Source organism: Sapajus apella, unplaced genomic scaffold (assembly GCF_009761245.1).
Source record: "Sapajus apella isolate SASKATOON/1434 unplaced genomic scaffold, GSC_monkey_1.0 scaffold41, whole genome shotgun sequence".
In the NCBI taxonomy this organism is placed as follows: domain Eukaryota; kingdom Metazoa; phylum Chordata; class Mammalia; order Primates; family Cebidae; genus Sapajus; species Sapajus apella.
Genome location: NW_022436981.1, coordinates 14,470,998 through 14,496,757, shown reverse-complemented (window position 1 = coordinate 14,496,757; position 25,760 = coordinate 14,470,998). Strand labels below are relative to the sequence as shown.

At 40.9% G+C, this 25,760-nt stretch overlaps 2 protein-coding genes and 1 non-coding gene across 20 annotated transcripts in view; 1 reads left to right on the top strand and 2 right to left on the bottom strand.

Moving 5' to 3' along the window:
* BEND6 (BEN domain containing 6) overlaps window positions 1-5,609 on the bottom strand; it is a 76,565-nt gene extending 70,956 nt beyond the window's left edge. The window contains exon 1 of one of the 3 annotated variants that reach the window (XM_032299830.1): window positions 5,167-5,609. In XM_032299830.1, coding sequence (XP_032155721.1) covers window positions 5,167-5,562 — 396 coding nt within the window. In that variant the 5' untranslated portion in view covers window positions 5,563-5,609. Of the gene's footprint in view, window positions 1-5,056 lie in introns of all 3 variants that reach the window. The other 2 variants (XM_032299831.1, XM_032299834.1) reach the window with 2 other exon arrangements.
* DST (dystonin) overlaps window positions 5,582-25,760 on the top strand; it is a 496,895-nt gene continuing 476,716 nt past the window's right edge. For 11 of the 16 annotated variants that reach the window (XM_032299799.1, XM_032299795.1, XM_032299818.1 and 8 more), the window contains exons 1-2: window positions 5,582-6,122; window positions 6,687-6,748. In XM_032299799.1, coding sequence (XP_032155690.1) covers window positions 5,942-6,122; window positions 6,687-6,748 — 243 coding nt within the window. In that variant the 5' untranslated portion in view covers window positions 5,582-5,941. The remainder of the gene's footprint in view (window positions 6,123-6,686; window positions 6,749-25,760) is intronic. The other 5 variants (XM_032299802.1, XM_032299794.1, XM_032299820.1 and 2 more) reach the window with 4 other exon arrangements.
* On the bottom strand, window positions 14,674-14,780 carry LOC116565917. Its single transcript, XR_004275656.1, has one exon. It is a non-coding gene; the product is annotated as a U6 spliceosomal RNA (small nuclear RNA).

Below are 25,760 nucleotides of genomic sequence, written 5' to 3'. Positions count from 1 at the left end.
CCCCCAGAATTATGGCTTCTGCAGTTTGGTGACCCATAGAATAACAAAACTTAATTAGGCTCTAAAACAGCTAAAATGTTAAAAGAACAATCTGAAATGATTCCATCTGCAATGTTTTCCTTTATGAGTATACTTCTAAATTATTTTAAAAGTTTTCATTATGGTAAAATAAAGCCCTTTCCCAGCAAACATTTGCTGAAAATCATATTTGATATCACTGCAAGTTAGTTAAATTATTTTCCTTCCGAAAGCTCAAATGTTAAGAAGAAAACAATAATCCATCCACGGGATGGTTTCCTGGGTTCTGGTGGCTGGAAATCACCTCCAAATTTATTTTGGGTGAAGTAGGTTCTTCCAGATGGTACAGCTCTTTTACCATTTAATACAAGTACATGTAAAACACTTCACCTAGAAATAAGGAGGTTACCAGGCCAAAATCAGTGTGCTTTATTTCTAATAATTTATTGTTAGAGCCATTCTTAACTAAACTTCTTGTTTTCAAGGGGGTAATATTTCAATACAATGTCCTTGTGTGATTAACAACTAGGTAATTTACTCACTTCCATATAAATTGGTAATAATCACAGACAATCTAGGCTATATTCCAAGACATTCCTTATCTTTCCCTAAAAGTCACTATGAACTTTTATAATGACTGTTTTTTTTTTTTTTTTTTTGAGACGGAATTTCGCTCTTGTTACCCAGGCTGGAGTGCAATGGCGCGATCTCGGCTCACCGCAACCTCCGCCTCCTGGGTTCAGGCAATTCTCCTGCCCCAGCCTCCTGAGTCGCTGGGATTACAGGCACGCGCCACCATGCCCAGCTAATTTTTTGTATTTTTAGTAGAGACGGGGTTTCACCATGTTGACCAGGATGGTCTCGATCTCTTGACCTCGTGATCCACCCGCCTCGGCCTCCCACAGTGCTGGGATTACAGGCTTGAGCCACCGCACCCAGCCCAATGACTGTTTTTTTAACATGGTGAAACCTGGTCTCTACTAAAAATACAAAAATTAACTGGGCATGGTGGTGTGCGCCTGGAGTCCCAGCTACTTCGGAGGCTGAGGCAGGAGAATCGCTTGAACCCGGGAGGCAGAGGTTGCAGTGAGCTGAGATTGTGCCATTGCACTCCAGCCTGGTGACAGAGCAAGACTCTGTCTCAAAAAAAAAAAAAAAAAAAAAAAAAAAAAAGTCATTATTGAAGTCTGACTATTAGTAGCCAGATTTGATGGGGAAGAAACCATAAGCACGAAGCCATCCTACCTGTTCAGGCTCAATTTTAACTCTGCAGAGTCCAAAGCAACGTGAGAGCAGAAAGAGCCAGTCTGTGAGGGGACTCAAGGTATTTTGAGCAAACTGCTAAATCACAAATCCCCAGGAGAATGTCTTCTTCTCCCTTCTCTTTAGTTATTTCTCCCCCTCTTCTGGCTCCATCTCCCAAGTTCCCTAGAAACTTGTTCAAATATCCCTAGCCTGACAAAATAATCACTGTTGGTCTTTATTCAGATTTAATTGCTTTCCCATTCATCCCCTTTAAAGTTAAATTTCTGCAAAGATTGTAGACAACGGCTCTCTCCTCTTTTTCATTTCTCATTCCCCCTTTAACTCATTAACGTCTACTTTTAGCCTCTTCTGCCATGATGAATCAGTTCTCTGAAAGGTTTCCAGAGGTCTCCTAGTCACCAGTCCTCAGTCTTTGCCCTCCTTAGCCTCCCTTTTGTGCATCTGTTCTAAAAAGCTGCTAAATTGGAACACTCCCTATTTGGCTTCGACCACTTTACTATCCTCCAGTCCACAAATGGAAGCCGTCTCCAAAGTTCTGATTCCGATTTTCTCTTTAGCATCTCCTCCTTAGTCAATTCCTCTATTTCCATTACTCCAACTAGAATGTTGATGACTCCCTATCTGTTTTTGGTTCTGACTTCTCCAGATTTCCATGGGCTTGCTGGATATTTCCACACTGATGTCCTTCTGATGCTTCCACCTCAGTGGGTATAAAATGCAGTTATCTTCTCCTTCCAAATTGTTCTTCTACCCTAGCTCAAAACCTCAGTTATTTTCAGTTCCTCCCTTTTTCTCAACTGGTTGCTACACAGCTTAGGGTGGAAACTTTTCTTCTTTCTGATGTTTCTTCCTGAACCATACATTAGGAACTTGTGCCGCAACTTTTTGCCTCTAGGGAAGTACCGAGGAAGTGTTTCTGCCACCTTATATTAAAGCAACCTACTCACTGTTACTTTGGGGAACGGAAAGATTTCATGATGGAAAAACTGGGGAGGGTCTGCTAGCCATTAGTGGGCAAGACTGACGTATAAGCTTCCCTTCTCACACATGGGCCTGTCTCTTGCTCACACATGCTGTGTGCCTTATGGATTGTAAAGTGTCAGGCTCTCCTTTGCCTTTTTAGTGTTTATGCTGGAATTTGAACAGGTTGGGTTCCTCCCAGCCCTAATGTTGGGGAGGCCTGTCACACTTCAGCTGTGACTGGGTGGGCATGCTGAATGAGGGAAGAGGAGTGAGAGGCCCCATTTTGGCCTTGAGGCTAAGCTGTGTTCTTCAATCTGACTTTAACTTGATAGAGTTAACACAGTATTTTAATTTCCTTATGGTTCCTTGTGTTGATTCCCAATTTGTTTGAGAATCTAAAGGGAAGAAGGGCTGCATAATGCACCATCTTCTACATACTTGGTATCAAGCTGTCTTAGCTACTTCCCCAACGCTTTTGTCTTCTTTTGGGTGACAATGGTAACTTACTCTCATAAAAATGTCAACAAATTATACATCTTTTCCATTACGAATTTTCATTTTTTGTATGAAAGATTTTGGCCATAGCTCTCCCCCTCCATCCGTACCCTCAAACTTAACAATTTTTTTGTGACTTTTATACAGTTTTTTATTTACTTTTATTCTTTTTTTTTTAAATCAAAAACTTACCAGGAAGAAAAGGTATAATTTTTTCTAAATTAAGTTCCAAAAAGCACTGCTTGGCTGATTTAATATTTATTGAATTCCACAATGCATTAGGCACCACGTAAACACAAAGAGAGAAGCAATTAATAATATGTATGCAATTAATAATTTGCAAAAATGATAAATTAGCAACAAACAAATGAGAAAATAACAATGGAACCAAATACTTCTTTCAAGGATTTGGTTTGCTTACTATTAGTATATTTAAAACAACTGATGGAAGAACAGAAATGAATGCATCTAAAAAGAAATATCTATAATCCTATGGTATGGCAGTTAAGCATTTGCCTGCCAGGAGAGATAAATGACTTTCTTGTGTGCACTTGAAACTTATAAATGGCTGCAGCAAGACGCAGGATGATAACAATTGTGCTAAAGTAATAGCTCAGAAAACCATAATTGCTATTTAGTTGCTTTTTGTTGTTAAAAAATATAGTGTTTGTGGCAATTTGAATACTATGCTGTGTGTCTGTGTCTTTGACATGTTTCTGTTCAAGGATATGTAGGCTGTTTCAGCTCACTTACAATTTTCAGTCAATGAGAAGCATGAAGATGAGCTTCCAAAATTCTGTTATTTCCCCCAATATTTGCACAAGGTTAGTTCAGTTTTGTTGTTGTTTAAAATTACTCCACCATGCCATTGTTGAGTCAATGCGGTGGAGCATATTTCTTTTCCTGATGTGCCACACATTGCAAGTTCTCACAATTCTCTTCAAGAACCGCTGCATAATTGTTGATACAGTTTCTCACTGCAGTGGGCTGCGGTATCAGGAAACCTTTAGCCATATGCACATGATGCAGTGCTACCTGTCACCCCCTCTGAATGCTAGGGACTCATGAAGCCTATCCTGGCATGAAGCGCAGCCTACAATTTCCCACCTTACACATTCAAGATTCCCTCCCAGTGTCTCCAAGTAAGGTCCCTTCTGTGTTCAATCCAAAACCACTGAATGAATGAGATGCAACATGTCAACAATTCGAATGTTTATTTTGTTTTAGGAAACCAGCTGCAAACAAAACGTATCCACTGTTTTCCATGCTTATGAATCTGGCACTAAGAGACTGCATTAAGCAATGCCTTTTTAGGTTCAATACTTACACATGGTAATATGTTACTGGCCTTAAGGACATCAATGATTAAGCTTTTATGCAGAGCTGTACAATTGGTTTTGTATAGTTAGAAAACAACACTGATTTTGAGATCACTACAAGCAAATAAAACTTTTATTCTTCCCAATTCTTTACTTACTTTTCAAAATTTTATAAATTTTTTATGACACAATTTCTTCAGTCTATTAAATATCCCAAAAAAGGAGGCTAATGCAGTCGTTATGAGAAACTCCACAAATGCAGTAAAGTGTTACCTTGTCACTATAATTGCAGCTTTCTTTATGCGAGTAAATGAAACAATCCAGCCCCACACGAGGAAAGCCAGCATTGCCTTGGGGGCAGCAGAACGCGGCACAGCATCCGCAACCAAGGCTGCACGATGCCGCAGACTGGCTGCTGGCTGCTGCAGCAGCCGCTTCCAGACCAGGTGGCCGTCCGCAGAAAGGCACACTGCAGCGCTCGCGCCATACCTTCCAGGCTGGCACTGCATCAGTGTTAAGTCCCCCGGCCACCAACTACCATATACTTTTGCTGGTTATGAAGAAACGTGGGGAGGGGACAAAGAGGAGACAGAGTGTGCCCGCAGGGGTGAGAGATCACTATTGCCTCACACTCCCTAAAAAAATTCTCCCTCAAATATTTATAAGCCAAGTCCCAACTTACTTCATCTGGCAGGTCCCTAAATCTGAAATCGCCTCGCCCTTCAAATGCACTAAAAGAGTCAGAGTTTTAGGGCAAACCCAGGTATACAAGAAGATCTAAAGTGCCCAATTCTCGGCTGCGAAATAAGCACCAAGTTGGGGCGGAAGAGTTCACCTCTGCAGACCAGAGCGTTCTACCCCGGAGCTCTCCTAGTTTAAGAGACGCTTGGAGAGGAGTGGGCCTCCCGTTCCTGGAGGATCCCAATTCCCAGGGAAGGCCCTTCCCGGCGTTCGCGCTTCAGCGCGCAACGAACCCCCCACAAGCAATAGCTCACCCGGCTGCATCCTTCAAAGCCCCAACCTCCGGGCGGGGCGTAGGGATGTGGGAGGTGGGAGGTGGGAGGTGGGGGGTAGCACCTCCGGGAGGCTCCTGCCAGCGCCTCACGGTTTTCCCCTGGCTCCTTGGCGCCCCCTGACGAGGGCTTCGCAGCAATTTGGCCAATGGAGGCTGGTTAGGTGGAAGCCCCGGGTGTCCGGGAAGCGAGAGGCGCCCGGCCAGGGCACCCTCGGACGGCGCGGACTGGCGGGCGGCCCCGCGGGAGGGCGCTGGGCTCTCAGGCCCTGGCGCAGCCCGCGGCCGCCGCCGAAACCGCCGCAGCCATGTCCGCGCGCCCGCGCTGCCGCAACCCGGCCGTGATGTCATCAGCCGAGCCCCCGCCGCGGCACCCCATTCCCGCCCCCCGCGGGCCGCCGCGGCTGCAGCCGGTGCGCCGCGTCCCCGCCCCGACCCACGTGCGCCCGGCTTCTGGGATGCTGAGGTCGGCGGCGGCCGCAGGACCATGCGCGGGGCCCTGGCGGCCGCGGCGGCGGCGCTGCTCCTCCCCACTCGCCGCGTCCCCAGCGGGGCTGCGCCCGGGGGCTGCGCACGGACGGGGGCGGGGGCGCCCGGGGAGGGGGGGGAGAGGATCCCAGCCGCCGAGTCGCAGCCTCGTCGCTGTCTGCTGAGTCATGGCAAGCGCTACCCGCAGCCCTGGATCATTCGCGTAGCGCGGCTGGCGCGGGGTGCGCAGCCATTGGGCTGGCCGCGGGGCCGCGAGCGCCGGGCATGACGCGCTGAGCCGCGCTCGCCCGTGCCCGCCGTCTCGGCGTGCGCCCCGCGCGGGTGCCTGTGCCGCCGCCCTCCAGCCCCGCCGTCGAGTCGCCCCCGCCTCGCCCGCACCATGATCGCCGCGGCTTTCCTCGTCTTGCTGAGACCCTACAGCATCCAATGTGCCCTCTTCCTCTTGTTGCTTCTGCTGGGCACCATCGCCACCATCGTCTTCTTCTGCTGCTGGCACCGCAAGCTCCAGAAAGGGAGGCATCCGATGAAATCGGTCTTTTCGGGTCGTTCTAGAAGCCGAGGTAAGACGCGCCGCCACGGGTTTCTGCGGGCTACCAAGAACATTTAAGCCGATTTGGAGAGTGAAGCGCGGCTCCCTCCCTTCTCCTCGGCTTCCCCAGCCCTATCATTGCCCACTTCCCAGGCTGAGTACGTTTCTTTATTTAACACCCCTTGCCCTTTTTTGCCCTCACCTCCGCCCTGCAGTCTCCTGATTTGAATAACCCCAGCGATGCGGAGGGCAGGGAGGGGAGGAAAGAACTCAAATTTTTAGTCCGTTTGCTAAAGCCTTAGGGTAATTTGAATGTAGTCCAGGGCTGCGGCAGCCTCGCCTTCACCTATCCTTCGCTGAGGTAAGAAAGTAAGGCTCCCCAACTCCCCCAAAACTTTAATGCAAACTTCTCGCGGAGAAATCGCCTAGATACCGTTGGCCCAGTACTCCTCCTCCCTCCCGCAGGATGTCCCACCAAATTTGCGGCATCTACGATGCCCTTTCCCAACCCTGGTCTCCCAGGTAAGCCATGAATCACTTGGCAGGTGAAGAACAAGGAGTTAAATGAAGTCTCATTTCTCTTTTTTCTCCCCAGATGCTGTTTTGAGATCGCACCACTTTCGTTCTGAGGTAATTTATTTAGCGCGCACGCTCAAGGTCAGAAGAAGTTCTCTTTCCTGAGTACCAATATTAATTATATGCGTGTTAAGAAACCAGTAGGACATTGAATGACGAGCATGCTGTTCCCTATCCGAAAGTGGCATGTTTCCTTTTAAGTGATTCCGTATTAGTGCCCAGCGAAGGGTTTTTAGCAAATTTCTTGTGTAGTGGAGCTGTTGTACAAGAGGGGACAAAGCAAACCCTAAGAGCGCGGCAGACCTTAAAAAACTTACCCACGGGGTGGATGTCACTTGAGTTGACAATTTGTAATTTGCTGGTGGAAGTGTTTTCTGGGTGCTGTCAGCTGACTGTGGTTGTGCCCTTGGATAAACGAAGATGTTAGTGCAGAACAATTTGATCCATTTTCGATTTTGAAGTTCACATTTCTGTTCTCTCATAAAGCTATCCATGTTTTATTGGAGACCGTCTGATGATTTTTGCAAAGCGGTGATGGTAGCGTGTGCTTCATGCTTGTGCTAGTCTCCACCCTCAAAACGCGGACCATCCCTCTAGGGCAACTAGCCTAATCACCACACCCCGGAACCAGCTCCACTGAAGGAACACAAGCTCTCCCTGACCCAGCATTTCTTTAGGAATTTTCAGGCCAACCTCCACTTATCCTAAGATAATTTTCCCTCTTTTTAGGAAAGTTGCACGTTGCCAGACTTGGAGGTTGCTGCTTGGTGCAGTTTACTCAGGTTGGCAAAGACTTCATAGTTAAATGCCCTCCGTTTACCTGAAGTTTTCTTACCTTTCATTAATCAGATGTTTTATGGCACGCTAGATGTTTTACTGGGTTGTAGTTGCTTAACAACTTTAACTGTATTATTGCAAAATCATTAAAATGTTTCCCAGAGAGTAATTTTATATAGCCCTGGAGTGTGAGAACTCTATTCCGTTTAGGATTCTTGAGAGGAGAAAGAAGTTAACCAGTCAGATAATCAGAGGTTCCATTCCTGGCTTTACATTAACTAGCTGTTTGGTACGTCTCGGTGTCTCAGTTTACCTATCTGTAAGATAGGGCCATTAGTACCTTGCAGGTTATGGGAGGGTGGGGGAAATTACAATAAATTCTGTGAAGAAAAATCCCACTTAGTTCATAATAAGTATTCAGTATTTGGTAGCTATCATTATATTTTGTAAAGTTGAATTTTAAAATGTATAAAAATAAAAGTTAATGTTTGCAAATTTTCAAGTCTTCATTAAATTAATTAATTCAAGTTTATAGAAAACAACAAAAACTGGTACTATTGTAAAGCAACAATTTTTGAATATGTGATTTATTCAATAGAGCAACCCATTCAGATGTGATGAGAAGTAAATAATCGTCAGAGTGCAAACACCAAAATACAGAATTTCGATTTTAAAAAGAGATAACCTTGGAAACGAGGTACTGGAAGATTTTCAAAGAAAAAAAAAAAAGGAAAAAAATTTAAAAAGAACAAGAAAAAAAAAAAAGAGAGATAGGCAGTTCCACACATACACATGATAGAATCAGAATAATAATCCTGTTATACTAGCCATCAGGTATTTCAGCTAAAGCACAAGCAAAAAATCAGATACAACTATGTCTTGTTTAGTTATCTCTCAGTTGAATGTTTTTGTCCTGAGCTTACTTTTGGTTAGGAAAGCTGGGGGTAGTTGTTTAATGCCTTAACTCACTTCAGAAGATTCCTGGTGTAGTTTGACATCTTTGTGTGATATTTGCCTCTTCTACTAGACTGTGAGCTCCTTGAGGGCAGGACCATGTCTTTCTTGTTTAGGGCAGTATCCCCACTGCTTGGCTCAGTGCCTTGTATACAGTGCGTTATTAATAAATGTTTATTGAATGAATGAGTGAAAAGAAAAAATCTCTTAGTAGGTACTAGTTTTTGAAATGAGGCAAATAGAACTCAAGAGTTGGGCAGAAAAGAAAAATGCACATTCTCAGGATATTACTGAGAATTCAATATTTGCTAAATCTTATTGGCTCTTTCCAGACTTTTAAAAACTGCCCTGGAATTTGTGCTATAAAAGTATAAGTCATTAATGGAAACAAAATGGATTTTGTTTGAATTTTTTTTCTGAAAAAATTAAATGCAATATTAGTTTAATTTGTTGATGGGTTACTCATCAGCAAGTTATTTTGATAAAGCAGTCAAAGAATGCCATTTTATAATTGAAAATTCTGGGACTGTGTTGCAAAAGAATGTCATATGTCATCACTACTTTGCTTACCACAAATGAAATGTTTCCCCTTAAGGAAAACATAGGGAATATTTTTCTTTTCCCTTTTCTATCAAGATGCCATTTTCTGCAACATTTTCTTTTTGAGAAATATCTCTGAATTTACTTGAATTTCAGCATATTTAAAAAAATAGAATTTGTGAATATTATTGTGAACATAATGAATATTATTGTTGCTTTTTATCAGTAGCTGCTGCAAAATAGTTACCCAAGAATATATTTCGATTTTTGACAAATCATAGTCATATCGAACTAAGAACTTAGTACTTTCTGTTTCTCCTTCCATTCTCAGTAAGTAGATAATTCACTTTCAGCATTTCTACAGTGGTCAAAGGAGGAAAATTAGTTGAGGATCTGCTGACTCACTTTAAACCACGAAAAAGCTTTGGGCTAGCCCTTATACAGATGAAGAAGTTCACTGAGCGCTTTGCTGCTTTACTTGGCAGAAGGTATTACTTCTGGTACCCACATGCCCAGGAAGGAGTCCAATTGTACGGGAAGTTTTAGTCAGTTCCTTTTCAGGTAATCAGAGTAATACTCCTAGAGAAAAATCACGGCACCAGGACTCAGTTTGCTTTGGGGAAGTTCTACAGTAGGGAAAAAAGCCACCTTCCTCATCTGAGGAGCTCCAGCTGTTTGTTTTCTCCTTGCTGAGTATATAATAAACCACATTTCTTCAGTTTCTTCCTCATGAAGCTACAAATAATGTAGATGTTTATAAGATGTTTTGGAACCATAACTGCCAACCCTTTTTATTTTCATATACTTGCAAACTTTACTACTTTGTAGTCGTCCTCAACATGTTAATATATAGCATATGAGAATGTGAAATTATTAATGCATCTAGCAAGGCCTGAACAGTGAAACTTCATTTCAGTAATAGACGGAAATAAGTGTTTTGTGTATGCATATTTAACACTTATACAGTATTTTTGTCCTGGTTCTAAACAGCTGTTGATGAGAAGTGATTTCATGTTGATATAGTAGGATAGTCTAGAAACCAAGTGTTCATTCTGGTTTCTAGAATCCAGTTATCTAGGAAGTGGACTTTTCCTGAGGATTGATAATGCTTTATGCCATGACTTTGAACAATGGTAAACTGTTACCCTAGATTCCTGTGGTAAAAAGCTGTGACAATCCTGATTTTAAGGAAATTTCAGAAAGTGATATGGGTAATTGAGGTGCCATTAGATTATAAAAAAGTGTCTTGGGAGTACTTCAGTAGAATGGAGACAATTATAATGCCCTTTGAGACTATCCAGAGTGAATAGTGGTAAATAATCCCTATTCATGAACTCAGTGGAATAAGGGAAGCCTTGTTTGACATAAGGAAGGAGAAGAGTGTGTCCTGTATCTACCAGTTTTTGAATAAATATCTCCACTTCCTGTTTCAGGCAAATGAACCCAAAGAGTTAAGTTAAGCAGTTCCCAAGGAGTCACATAACAAGATAAGGACTGAGTAACACAAGAATTCTCTGGCTACGTATCGTGTGTCCTGTGGTGTTGAATCGTGTCACTCGTAGCCCAGAGAATAATATGACCAAAATTTTAACTGAAAGAAATTGAGTTTTTAGTTGACATTTCTTGTAATACTAAATTGGCAATCCTTTAGTTTTTTTCCATTGATTATGTAAGTTATCCTCAATGAAACAATGGTCCACCCAAGCCCTCTTGTCCTCATTATGTTCCTTGAGTGTCCCTGTATCAAATCAATGGAGAATGGCCAGCAAAATAACCAAATTTCACAGCATCTCATTAAATTTGCATCTTTCATTAAGAATTACCTAATTTAGTAGACTAGGAAGGTGATAGTTTATTATTGAGCGATTTTTTGCAATTAGGTTATCTTTGTAAATAAATTATTTGTCTGGAGTTAGTTTTAGGTCTAAATTAATTTATACTAATTTAGTCAGCCATAAGTTGTAACTGTACATATGATACAGTATTCATTGAGTGTCACCAATTATTTTCCAAATAAACACATTTATTTTCTCTTTCTGTCTGAGGTACTGTGTTAAACAATAGGGCTAACAAAGGGTTGGAGATGGAGCCCCTGCCCTTGACAGTTACTTCTAGGTCACTCCTAGTATCAGTGCTGAAATTTAGATTCTAGTTACTGGTTTTTTCTGTTATGGTAACTGAACTGTGCCATTTCCAGCTATGAATCACAAATGTTATGAGAGCATCAGAGGCTGCTGTGTAAAAGTGTACAGCCAATACATGTGTAAAAAAGACAAATTAATCCTATTCACAGAGTTTATCATCCCAGAGTCAACACTGCCATATAATTAACCCTTACTTGCTGACAAAACAGAAAAACAAAAAACAGAAGAAAAAACTCCCACCTTTTTTTCATGCATCCAAGCCAATTAAATTCATCTAGATTAGAACTGAAACAAAATATTTTCCAGAGAAGTTTGCATCTTTGTGTAATCTTAAGGCTCAAGAATGACTCTCTTTGAGATGTGGATGGCAAAATAGAACTAGGGTAATAACAGTAATTATTGGCATGATGTAAGGATTATAAGAATAGGAATTCAAGACTAGGCGCACTGGCTCCCATCTGTAATCCCAGCACTTTGGGAGGCCGAGGCAGGCAGACCATGTGGTCAGGAGCTTGAGACCAACCTGGCCAATATGGTGAAACCCCATGTTCTACTAAAAAATACAAAAATTAGTCATGCACGGTGGTGGGCACCTATAGTCCCAGCTACTCAGGAGGCTGAAGCAGAAAAATCGCTTGAACCCGGGAAGTGGAGGTTGCAGTGAGCCGAGATCACGCCAGCCTGGGCAACAGAGCGAGACTCCATCTCAAAAAAAAAAAAGGAGCTCAAAATCCTGGTTTTGGGTTCTAGCTCTGCCACGAACTAACTGTGTCACCTCGGCCAAGTGTCTTTTGTTGTTGAGGCTTAGATTTTGTATTATGACTGGTAATGTGAGGATTATCTCTGGAGCCCCTTGCAGAAGTAATAGGCCAAGTATCTACTACATACAAAGTGTCGTGCTGTAAAGGCACCAGGAAACCATGATTCCTGTCTTCTAGGTGCTTAAGGCAGGAAAAGTAAAAAATATCATTAGCGTAAATACCAAGTAACAAATCATGTATAGAAAAGGAATGGTTGGAATAGTTCTAGTGAAATGGTTGCTTCTAGCTCAAGTGATAGGGAAGCCTTCCAAGAGGAGTGATGTTTGTGCTGAAGCCTGAAGGTTATATGGTAAGTACAGTAGTCCCCTTTTATGTGTGGTTTTGCTTTCCGTGATTTCAGTTATGCATGGCCAACTGTGATCTCAAAATATTAAGTGGAAAATTACAGAAATAAATGATTCATAAGTTTGAAATTGCGTGCTACACTGAGTAGCAGGATGGAACCCTGAGCTGCCCTACTACAATCACACTTTGTCCTTCCCAACATGGGATCATCCCTTTGTCTACCATATCCATACTTTATACTCTGGCCATCTCAGTTGTTGGATTGACCGTATTGCCACACTTATGTTCAAGTCACCCTTATTTTACTTAGTAATGGCCCCATAGAGCAAGAGTAGTGAGCCTGGCAATTCAGATACACCAAAGAGAAGCCTTAAAATGCTTCCTTAAAGTGAAAAGGTAAAAGTTCTTGACTTAGTAAGGAAAGAAGAAAAATCATATGCTGAAGTTTCTAAGATAAACCATAAGAATCAATCTTCTATCTGTGAAATTGTGAAGAAGGAAAAAGAAATTCATGATAGTTTTACTGTCATACTTTTAACTGTGCATGGTAAGTGCTTAGTTATGATAGAAAAGACACTAAATTTGTGGGTGGAAGAGATGAATAGAAAACATATTCTGATTGATGGCAATGTGTTGCATCAGTTTTACTTAATTAAATTATACTTCATCATAGTTATGTATGTATAGGAAAAAACATAGTATGTATAGAGTTCAGTACTATTTGTGGTTTAAGGCATCTACTGGGGTCTTGGAATGGATCTGTGGTAGATAAGTGGGGTCTACTGTACCTGAGTAGATTCAGAGAGAATGAGTGCAAAACCCCAGGTTGGTATAAGGGCATGAGAATAGACAAGATTTGGGAAAGCACATACCTATTTTCAGAGCTTGGTGTACACCAATATGGTTAGAGAGAGGGACTCTTGAGGTTGCATAAAGGAATGTAGAGCTGGAAGTATACATAGGTGTCAGCTACAATAAAAATGATTTTTCTATACACATGATAGTTGACAAAAGGCTTTGACATAACATTTTGTTTGAACACTTTAGGAGGGGACCTGCTATGATCGATCTTAAGAGAAGCAAAAAATCACCTTTTGATCTCTTTTCCAGCAACCATAACAAAACAGCCCAATCACTCTTCTTTCACTCAGGGAGAACAAAGAGTTGTGGCCTCTTCTGCAAAAGGCCTTGGAAAATGGCCAGTTGGGGACCTTTCTGGTGAACCTGAGGCTGAGCTTTTGAAGGGTACCATGTTTTTGAGGTCCAAGGATCAGCATCACTGGGTTATATTCTGACTGCAGACACCATCTGTCCAAGGATTTATGGCAACTTGCTTATGTGTTTAGTGTGGTCATTACAAATTTTAATACAAAGTATAATAAATTTGCAGGTAATTCATTATTGACCTTTTTATTGACTATGAAATACATTAAAGTTTTAAAAAGTATTTGAAATATATGTAGCAACTTTTCAACTTCTTTCTTGAAAACTCCTCTCCTATAATAAGTATTCCTTAATGTTTACCCCCCACTCGAGTCCCCAAACCTACTCCCTCACCTTGAGCCAGTGACCGTCTATCTCCTGACTCACAAAGAACATTAATGCATCAGGTAATAGCTCCTTAAACTTCTTGTACCTACGAACTAACTGGCATCTTAGCCTTCCTTCCCGGTCCAATGAAAAATTCATCTGCTATCCACGCTGATATTTTATGCTTACGTTGTGAATTCTTTTCTTCCCATCTCTTTGGGGATATTCTATTAGTCATCCCCTCCTTTATCTTCAGTCGCTCCTTCTCTGCTGGCTCCTTTCCCTTACCTACAAACATCATACGTGCTTCCTATTGGAAATAACAGCAATAGCACAAAACCTCCCTATGCCACCAGTTCTTCTCTTGGCAGGAAAAGTTTCCTGAAAAAACTTCTTTATTTGTTACCTTCTATTCCTCACCTCTCATTTATTCCTCAACTTAATATAATCTGGCCTCTGCTGCTGCTATTTAGATCACTCATACTTAGTTCACCAGTGATTTCCAAATTGCTAAATTGATTGTTTCAGTTTTTAATTTAGTTGATCTATCTAGTATTTGATTCTGTTGGCTACTGATTCCTTCTTGAAACTTTCTTCCTGGTTTCCAGACAACACCCTGTTAATCCCCCACCCCCTTCTGGCCCTGGCTCTTTCTGTTTCTTTACCGGATCCTCTTCCTACTTAGAACTTGGTATTTCCTGTCTTGGGCCTACTTAAAAGAAGAAAACAGCTTTATTGAGGTATAATTTACATGCCATACAGTTCACCCATTTAAAGTGTATAATTAAGTGGTTTTCAGTATATTCACAAGGTTGTGCAACCATCATCACAATTTAATTTTAGAACATTGTCATCATCCCCAAAATAAACCTATACCCATTAGCAATTATTCCCTATTCCCCTTCTTTCTTCACCTTTTAACTCTTGCCAGCCAGCCACTAATCTTTCTTTCTTTTTTAATGTGGAATGCTTCACAAATTTGTGTTTCATCCTTGTGCAGGGGCCATGCTAATCTTCTCTGTATCTTTCTAATTTTAATATAGATGCTGCCCAGCCAAGCACTGCTTTCTGTCTTAACAGATTTGCTGGGCTCCATTTTTGCCTATTCAGATTTTACTTGTGGGGTCTCACCATACTCACTGTTTTAGTTTACCCTCACATCATGGTTACTCTGAAATCTGTCTATCAAATTTAGACCTCACTCTTAATCTCTAGGTTCAGAGTCACCTACTTTTTCCTCATTTTCCCTGTAGATGTCCCATTGGCATCTCAAACTGAACATGTCCGAAACTGAACTCATCAGTCCTTTACCGTATCTTATGCACCTATTTTGGAGAATGGCAGTATTCTCATATCCAGCCTCCAAACCCCTGTAGTTTTTCAAACTAGGAATATGGAAGATAGAATAGATGGCTCCCTCATTCATCCTGCCCCATCTGTCTTCTCTTTTTTATTTTTCTTTTTTGAGGGAGTTTTGCTTTTACTGCCAGGATGGAGTGCAGTGGCTTGATCTCACCTCACTGCAGCCTCCAACTCCCAGGTTCAAGCAGTTCTCCTGCCTCAGCCTCCCAAGTCGCTGGGATTACAGGCATGTGCCACCATGCCCAGGTGATTTTGTATTTTTAGTAGAGATGGGGTTTCTCTGTGTTGGTCAGGTTGGTCTCAAACACCTGACCTCAGATGATCTGCCTGCCTTGGCCTTCCAAAGTGCTGGGATTACAGGCATGAGCCACCATGCCCGGCCTGTCTTCTCTTTTAAATATCTCTGGACTCTGCCTTAGTATTCCCATTGCTGTTTCTTTGGTTCAAGCCCTATGATAAGGCTCTGGACAAGTCTATCTGCCTCCCCTTCCCCAACCCATCCACACCAATTTAATAAATATCATTCAAAAATACAAATTAATTATTGAAACTTCTATCAATTCTGGAGACATTCAGATTTAAGTAATAGAAAACCCAACTGAAAATGGCTTATTACTAAACAGGAATTTCTATTCTCTCATAACCAGAAAGCTAGAGATGGCCACAGGCTTTGCTTGAGTGGTTCTTCCATGTCATTTTTTGTATATTTGGGATAATCTGGTCATTCTCTCCTGGTTGCAGAATGGTTGGCACAGTTACAGATACGGTGTCTAAACTCAAGGACAGGAGGAGGCGAAGGGACAGAGCCAGCCATGGATATTTATCATAAAATCTGAATATTTACTGGAAGACTTTTCAATTAGTTTTCTGCTTACCTTCACTGGCCAGAACTGTCGCAGGCCACCTCTCACAGTAGAGGAGGCTTGGGATGTGAGGTTTTGTCTTTCCTATTGTCTGTACTAGAGGTAGGCAAGAGAGAGTTGGGTAAGCCATGTTTCTCTCCTACTTAAAATCCTTGAGTAGCTTCCCACTTCTTTCAAGATCACAAAGTTCATTTTTTTTTTTTTTTGAGACGGAGTTTCCCTCTTGTTACCCAGGCTGGAGTGCAATGGCGCGATCTCAGCTCACTGCAACCTCCGCCTCCTGGGTTCAAGCAATTCTCCTGCCTCAGCCTCCCAAGTAGCTGGGATTACAGGTGCACGCCACCATGCCCAGCTAATTTTTTTTGTATTTTTAGTAGAGACGGGGTTTCACCATATTGATCAGCATGGTCTCAAGCTCTTGACCTCGTGATCCACCCGCCTTGGCCTCCCAAAATGCTGGGATTATAGGCGTGAGCCACCGCGCCCAGCACAAAGTTCATTCTTAATATAACATCAAAGGGTTCCTTGTACTGATGTCCTGTGATAGGTCTAGTCTACCATTGTCCACACTTCTTATAATTCTTCTATTGGACCATGATCTTTTAGGATTATTGTTTTTGTCCATGTTATTTCCAACCAAGAAAGCCTCTATTTCTTTCCTCTCTTTTCTCATACACCTCCAACAAAAACAAAAATGCTCAAGCAAGAAAGTCTACCTTTTTCTTCAAAGTCCAGTTCATAAGTTATCTCCTTAAGGAAACTTTCCTGACTCGTGCCTCATAGTAACAATTTAGTATTCTTTTTGTTATTGTGAGAATCTTAAAGGCAGTCTAAAACCCCAGCTCTTAGTTTAGAATCGGACACATGGTGAAGCTCAGTAAATGTTGGATGAATGAATGAATATTTGAAGTTTTCTACAAGTCGGTTTAATTCTCAATTCTCATGAATTTGCCAACTTCCCCAAATATCCTGTATCCCTCTTAAGGGGAAAGAGACAGATGCTTTTCATATATAATTAAATTAAATTAATTTATTTATTTGAGACAGAGTCTCTATCTGTCACCCAGGCTGGAGTGCAGTGGCACAATCTCAGCTCACTGCCACCTCCGCCTCCTATGTTCAAATGATTCTCCTGGCTCAGCCTCCTGAGTAGCTGGGATTAGAGGCACTCACCACCATGCCCCGCTAATTTTTATATTTTTAGTAGAGACAGGATTTCACTATGTTGGCCAGGCTGGTCTGGAACTCCTGACCTCAGGTGATCCACCTGCCCCAGCCTTCCAAAGTGCTGGGATTACATGTGTAACACACTGTGCCTGGCCCCATATTTTATTTTAGACCTATAGTTTTACCTTACCCTGTGTTTACTTCATGGACACACAGATTCAGACGCTTTAGAAAATAAGTTGAAAATACCCTGACTTATTTTTTAATTAAAGGGACTTTCATCCTTTGAGAATTTTAAATTGAAGTTTGATATTTCATGTTTTTATTTCAATTTGTAATCTAAAAATAATTCTGAATTATTTTATAACCATATTACCTTATAACCAGTACTGTCATCCAATTCCAGTTCCTGAATTTGTGTTTTACTTAGAGGCACATTAGTGCCAAGTGTTATTGCTTTAACTGTCATAAGCTTAAAAGGAAAGATCTGAGGCAATTTTTATGTGTAAGTTATGCCTTCATGCCAGATGAGAGCCAAATGCTGTGCTTTGGCAATCTGTTTAACTAATTTTGAGAAATGTGGTGGTATATTTGAATAAAGAGCATCAGAAATGGCAAATATTGGGCCAGGTATGGTAGCTTATGCCTGTAATCCCAGCACTTTGGGAGGATGAGGAGGGGAAATTGCCTGAGCCCAGGAATTCGAGACCAGCCAATACAGCAAGAACTTGTCTAGACAAAAAATAATTAAAAAGTTTTGGCGGGCATGGTGATGTGCTCCCGTAGTCCTACCTACTTGGGAGGCAGAGGCGGCTGATTGCTTAAGCCCAGGAGTTTGAGGCTACAGTGAGCCATGATCATCCACTGCACTCTAGCCTGGGCAACAGAGCAAGACCCTGTCTCTTTAAAAAAGAAAGAAAAAAAGAAAAGAAATGGCAAATATTAAGGTAAATATAGAGCACAAATTATAACATTGTCTTGTAGGATGTACAAAATATATAGATGTTTACACCTTTAGTGTAAAGAATGGCAGGGGAGTAATGGAATTCCTATACATTTGCAAGGTTTCTACATTTTATATGAAGTGGCATATTAACTTAGGTAGAATGAAAAGTTAAGGATGCATATTTGAGTTCTCAGAGCAACTAATTTAAAAAAGCAAACCCAAGAGATAAATCCAACTAGAACTTCTAAAAAGTATCCAGTGACCTGAAGAAGGCAAGAAAGGAAATACAGGAAAAAAAACAAAAACAAAAACAGAAGAGATAGACTGAAAATAAATAATAAAAGTATAGGCCTACATCCAACAATGTCAATAATTACATTAAATATTAATGGACTAAACACTCCATTTATGAGACAGAGATGACCAGAATTGATAAATAGCAGGGCCTAACTATATGCTATTTACAAGAAATTCACTTCAAGTATAAAGACACAGACTGAAAGTGAATGGATGGAAAAAATATAAATGATGCAAACAATAATCATAAGAAGATTAGCTTGGCTATATTATATTAGGTAAAATATCAAGGCAAACAGTATTAAGAAATAAAGAGGGATGTTTCACAATGGAAGGACCAACCATTCTGGAAGACATCATTATAAATGTGTATCTACCTGATGTAAACATAACCTCAAAAGGTATGATGTAATCATTTCAAGAGTAAAGGCAGAATTAGACAATACTGTAATCATTGTTGGTAATCAGCAAAGTTTATAAGTATATCTCTCTCAGCAATTGATAGAACATCTACCCAGAAAATCAGTAAAATGTAGGTAAAGATCTAAACAACTCTACCAATTATCTTTTTTTTTTCTTTTCTAGAGATGGAGTCTTACTTTGTTGCCCAGCCTGGAGTGCAGTGGTGCGATCTCAGATTACTTCAATCTATGCCTCCCAGGTTCTAGCAATTCTCCTGCCTTAGCCTCCAGAGTAGCCAGGATTATAGGCACATGCCACCATGCCAGGCTAATTTTTTGTATTTTAGTAGAGACAGGGTTTCACCATGTTGCCCAGGCTGGTCTTGAACTCTGGAGCTCAGGCAATCCACCCACCTAGGCCTCCCAAAGTGCTAGGATTACAGGCGTGAGCCACTACACCCAGCCCCAACTATCTTGACCTAACTGATACTTCTAGAAACACCACACTCATTGGCCAGGCGTGGTGGCTTAGGCCTATAATCCTAACACTTTGGGAGGCTGAGGTGGTAGGATCACTTGAGGTCAGGAGTTTGAGAACAGCCTAGGCAACATGGCAAAACCCTGTCTCTACAAAAAAAAAAAAAAAAAAAAAGTACAAAAATTAGCCAAGCTTGGTGACATACACCTGTAGTCCTAACTACTGGGGAGACTAAGGTGAGATGATTGATTAAGTCTGGGTGGCTGAAGTTACAGTGAACCATGATGGCACCATTGTACTCCAGCCTGGGTGACAGAGCAAGACCAGCCTGGACAACACGAATGAATTTAATTATTCATTTTAAAATGAATAAATAAATATTTGTAAAGAAACACCACACTCACGTAACTAATTCACAAAGACAGACTATATTCTGGGTCACAATACAAGTTACAATCAATTTAAAGGATTGAAATAATACAGATTATATAGAAATCAGTAACATCTCAAGAAAACCTTGAATATTTATAAATTAAATAACATGCTTCTAAATAATTCATGTATCAAAAAAGAAACCATAAAGGAAATTAAAAAAATTTTTTTTATTCCACCTAGGTTGTTTCTCAGGAAGAATTTTTTTTTTTTTTTTTTTTTTTATTTAAATAAAAGACAGGGTTTCACTATGTTGGTCAGGCTGGTCTTGAACTCCTGACCTCAGGTGATCCACCTGCCTCAGCCTCCCAGAGTGTTGGGATTACAGGTGTGAGCCACCACGCCAGGCCTCTCAGGAGGAAATTTAAAAATATTTTTAATTGAATGATAATGAAAACACAGTATCTCAAAATTGTGAGGTACAGCCAAAGCAGTGCTCAGAGGAAAACATATAGCTTTAACTGCTTATCTTAGAAAAGAGGGAAAGTGTAAAATCGATCAAAGCTTCAACCTTTAGAAGCTAAGGGGGAACAAAGCAAAGTAAGAACAAAATAATAAAGGTAAGAGCAGACATGGATATAATTGAGAAAAGAAAACCAAATTAAACTCTTGAATACATCTACAAAGTTTATAAACTTCTAGACTGATCAAATCACTGGTATGACAAATGAAAGAGGGCATAACAATGGAACCCACAGTCATTAGAAGGGTAAGAAAACTGGATGCAGTGGTTCGTGCCTCTGATCTCAGCATTTTGGGAGGCTGAGGTGGGAGGATTACTTGAGCCCAGGAGTTGAAGACCAGTCTTGGCAACACAATGAGATCCCAACTCTCCAAAATGATAAAAAATTAGCTGGGCATGGTGGCTTCCACCTGCAGTCCCAGCTACTTCAGAGTCCGAGGTGGGAGGATCTCGAGTCCAGCAGGTCAAGGCTACAAAGAGCTGTGGTTGCGCCACTGCATGCCACCCTGGGTGATAGCAAGACCCTGTCTCAAAGTAAATGAAATGAAAAAAAAAAAAAGCATAAGAGAATATACTACACAACTTTATGCCCACAGAAAGGACAAATTAGATGAAATGGATTTTTTTTGAAAAATATAACATTAAAATTGATACAAAAATGTCAAACTAAGATGGCTTATTATTATGAAAATAGTTCTTTTCTTTGTGGACTCCTAGAAGAGTCTTGTGGATGCCAGAGGTTTATGGACCACATTTTAAGAATTGCTGCTTTAGATGGGTACAGTTTATTGCATGTACTTTATATTACAGTGAAGTTGGTTAAGAAATATATACATATTTATATATATACACACATATATTCTTATACATATATATGTGTGTATGTATATATTGGGGCACTGTAGAATTTATTTTACTTTAAGAAATTTATATCATTTTGAGTGTATAAAACACTGCCTGACAGTATATTGAAAACTATGGCATTTTTGATAGTATGATTCAAACATTTTTTATTCCATTTCTGCTACACTTACTTATATAATTTTTTTTTTTTTTTGAGACGGAATCTTGCTCTGTTGCCCAGGCTGGAGTGTAGTGATGTGATCTCGGCTTACTGCAACCTCCATCTCCTGGGTTCAAGCGATTCTCCTGACTCAGCCTCCCAAGTAGCTGGTATTATAGGCACCCGCCACCACACTCGGCTAATTTTTTGTATTTTAGTAGAGACGGGGTTTCACCATGTTGGCCAGGCTGGTCTTGAACACCTGGCCTCAAGTGATCCACCCATGTAGGCCTCCAAAAGTGCTGGGATTACAGGCATGAGCCACTGTGCCCGGCTGCTTATTTATTTTTTTTATTGTGAGAGTGATCTATACACGTCTATAAAAGTAAGATACTTAAAAAATGCAAACAAAATGCAAAAATAGTGAAAATGGTTTGACCAACTTATAAGGACATCAGAAAATTTATAAGGAAAGCCTAGATGTAAGGGGAACTTTCTAATCTTTATGTATGTAATTTTTCTTATCTATTTATATTTATCTATAGCTTTTTATCTACCCACCCATCTGTTCGTTCACTCATCCATTCCTCTGCGCAACCATCCTTCCTTCTTGTGTATGTTGTATCATGCCTTAGAACTACAGTCATACCAAGATCTTGAATTCTGACATGTCCTTCTCTGATCACACCCCCTTCTGCCTCTGCACCTTATTGTGAGCTCCTAATGAGTTCCCTTCTTACCTTCGTCAGGACCAAAATCTTCTCTAGACGTTAGCCTGTCATTACCTTCTTATTTAACGTCACTTTCCAGTCTGCTCACTATAGACCCTTGGACCAGTTTTGAGAAACTTTGTTATTCTCACTTCACTCATGCAATTAATTAGTCCTTCTGCCAAACAGTGACTTTGCCAACTCCCAGAATTGGGTGAACCACACAGACTGCTTTTCTATTCTTATGCCTGGGAGGCGTACCCTCATTGGACAACTTCACAAAACCCAGCCATTTGATTCCTTGTGCTGTCTAGCAGTCATCACTGCCCCTTTGGAGTGTAACATTTAGCTGCTTCCTTGTAACAAACTATTCAAAGCTTAGTAACTTAGATATTAATAATTTAGCTCACAAATCTGTGGGTTGGCGATTTGGGCTGTGCCCAGTTGGGCACTTGGTCTGGTCTGAGTCAGGTCTGGCTCATCACAGCTGGAAGTCACTCATGTGTCTTTGATGAGCTCTGGCTGACTCACGGTTTTCCTCTACATGGTCTCTCCTCTTCCAGCAAGGCAACCTGGGTTGTTTCATATGTGGTTAAATTTGGGTTCCAAAAGCAGCAAGAGTGGAAGTCCATGAGACCTCTTGAAGTCTGGTCTCTGGGCTATTATAGTGCCTCTGCTAACACACTGTTTTGGCTAAAGCAAGTCATAGCGGGTAGAGAAGCTGAGTGCTGATAGGAGGAGTTGCCTAGTATTGTGGCCACTTTCGCAATCTACTGTAGGTAATCTTTTGATTTATTTTTGATTTGCTGCTGTCTGCTATCCCTGAAGTATTCATGGTAAGCTTCTTCTGTTCTTTTCTCTGGACAGTCTTTTCTAATTTCTTGGCTTTCATATGCATGGAAATTACTTCTACCAGATATTTTTTGCCTTAGTTTTTCTTTTTTTTGTTTGTACAAACTGTAAGAAATGGCATTAGGGCCGGGCGCAGTGGCTCACGCCTGTAATCCCAGCACTTTGGGAGGCTGAGGCGGGTAGATCACGAGGTCAAGAGATCGAGACCATCCTGGTCAACATGGTGAAACCCCGTCTCTACTAGAAAAAAAAATCAGCCGGGCATGGTGATGCGTGCCTGTAATCCCAGCTACTTAGGAGGCTGAGGCAGGAGAATTGCCTGAACCCAGGAGGCGGAAGTTGCGGTGGGCTGAGATCGCGCCATTGCACTCCAGCCTGGGTAACAAGAGCGAAACTCTGTCTCAAAAAAAATAAATAAATAAAAGAAAGAAATGGCATTAATAGGCCTTAGCTTTTCAAAAATTTCAGACTGGGTGCTGTGGCTCATACCTGTAATCCCAGGGCTTTGGGAGGCCGAGACTGGCAGGTTGCTTGAAGACAGGAGTTCAAGACCAGCCTGGGCAACATAATGAAACAAAAAATTAAAAAATTGGCTGGACATGGTGGCATGCCCCAATTGTCCCAGTTACTCGGGAGGCTGAGATAAGGAGGATCACTTAAGCCCAGGAGTTTGAGGCTGTAGTGAGCTATGATCATGCTAATGCACTCCAGCATAGGCAACAGAGCAAGAACCTGTCTCAAAAAAAGAAAAAAAATTGAGGTGTTTAATTTCTCATTTTAGAATATTTTTCATCATCCCCCAAAGACTTCTCATGCCTGTTTGCAGTCGATCTCTGTTTCAATCCCTAACCCCATGCTGCTTTCAGTATCTGTAGATAGTGCCTTTCCTGGACATTGCATATAAGTAGAATCATGTAATATGTAGTCTTTCCCATCTGGCTTCTTTCATGTAGCTGAATGTTTTTGAGGTTTATCTGTGTTGTAGTATGTATCAGTAGTTTGTTCATTTTTATTGCTTAATAGTATTTCATTCTATGAATATACTGGGCATGGTGCTATAGGCACGTACCACCACACCCGGCTAATTTTTTGTATTTTTAGTAGAGACAGGGTTTCACTGTGTTAGCCAGGATGGTTTCTATTTGCTGACCTCATGATCCGCCTCCCAAAGTGCTGGGATTACAGCCGTGAGCCACCGTGCCCGGCCAACTTCTTTCCTTTTTATATGCCTATTCTGATTTTCTTTTTCTTCATGAGTCACTTTGGTAATTTGTGCCTTTCTACAAATGGTTCATTTCATCTAAGTTTTCTAGTTTGCTGACGTAAAGTTGTTTATGGTATTCTCTTTTGCTTCTTTTAATTTCTGTAGGGTTGATAGTACTTTCAGATTCCCTTTTTGTTTGTCTAGCCAAAAAGTTGCGGCTTTTGTTATCCTGTCCTGTTGCACGCTTCTATGACTGTGCTTGCATCCCAGAGGAAGATAGATACCAAACATAAAGGGATAGGAGTTTGCCCTGGCTGTGGGATTGTTTAGGGGCTGTGAGAAAGGAAAAAAAATGAGTGATTTCTGCATTTTCTCTGAGTCTTAAGAATTCCCCTTCTCACCTCTCTAGCCAGAATTAGGGCACTTTTTCTGGAGTTCTATCTGCATCTCAGTAGCCATTTCTGGGTTTCAGGCTGCATTGCTGCATTGCATTCAGTCTGGGGAATACTGGAGGTCAAAAATGGCAAACTCACCCTTGGTTTTGATATACTTTGAATTCTGGCCTTTTTACTTCAGTTGGCCTGCTGCTGTTTATGTTTCTGAATCCTCAAGTAGCTGCTCAGTGCATCCTGTTCAGTTTTACAGCTCCATTCAATGACAGACCTGCTTATTCTACTTTATTGTAATTGGAACCATGAACTGACTTTAATTAGTCTGTCCTTTAACCACTTAAAGCCTGTTGCTTTTCTCTTTTTATTTATTTACCATTTAGAAAATCGTGTGGGATTTTGACAGTAAATCCTGCAAGATTTTCTAAATGGTAAATAAATAAAAAGAGATAGTAGAGATGTGTATTGCTACATACAACACATGAAATACTGAAGATTCCATTTATTTTACCATCATACAAATTTTCTAGGAATCAAACATCAATAGATTTTTCATTTGGAAAAGTTTCTCTTTTTTTTTTTTTGTCCAATCTCATTATTCTTTATATCTGCATTTCCCTCCAGCTTCTGAACGTAAAATAGATTAAGATTAAAGAACTACCTGTAGATTTTAAAGAAAACAATATGTATCTCTTCATGTTTACTGATGAGTTTACAATGAGCAGAAATTTCACATTAAGAAGTAATTAATCAGAAGCAATAGACCATTAACAAGTTTTAAATAACTAAGTGACCATCTTTGAAGAATCATTAAAAGAATGTTAAATAGGTATATTCCTGCTACTGCCCACTCTGCAGTGAGCTAAACGCAGCAGGCGGCAGGCAGTTGCGAGCATTTCAGACTGATATAGAGTGTGACTGCCTCTTGTTTTAAAAATGGTTGTGGGGGCATCCCAAAGTAAATCCCAAATACATTCTTAACTGTTTAGACTGTCTTGAAATATTTGGATTACCTAGCTGTATGTCTGAATCATCAGCTCTTCTGGGTGGGAGATAAAATTGGGAAATTTTGGCTGGCTACTGCTATATTACAATTTCTCTAGAAACCTCAGTAAATAATGGACTCAAGCATGCCTTGAGCTGTTCTCTGAGAAACTATGGCAACGGGCCTTTTAATTAAAGCCGAAGTAGAGTGTGTAGCTTAGGAAAACAGAGATACTGCCAATTGATAGGGTGATAATATGGGAATCATCCATGAAGCTAACAAGAAATTTCTTTTTTCTATTTAGTTAACCCTTTGTTACCTATGTTGTTCGAAGAAACACTAGGTAACTTTTTTAGTGGATATCAATATTTGGCTTTGGAATATGTTACAGTATTTTTTTTTTTTTTTTTTTTTTAGGCGGGTTTTCCCCATTTTTCCCCGCGGTGGGGCGATATCGGGGGAGCTTCGGTCACCGCCACCTCAGCCTCAT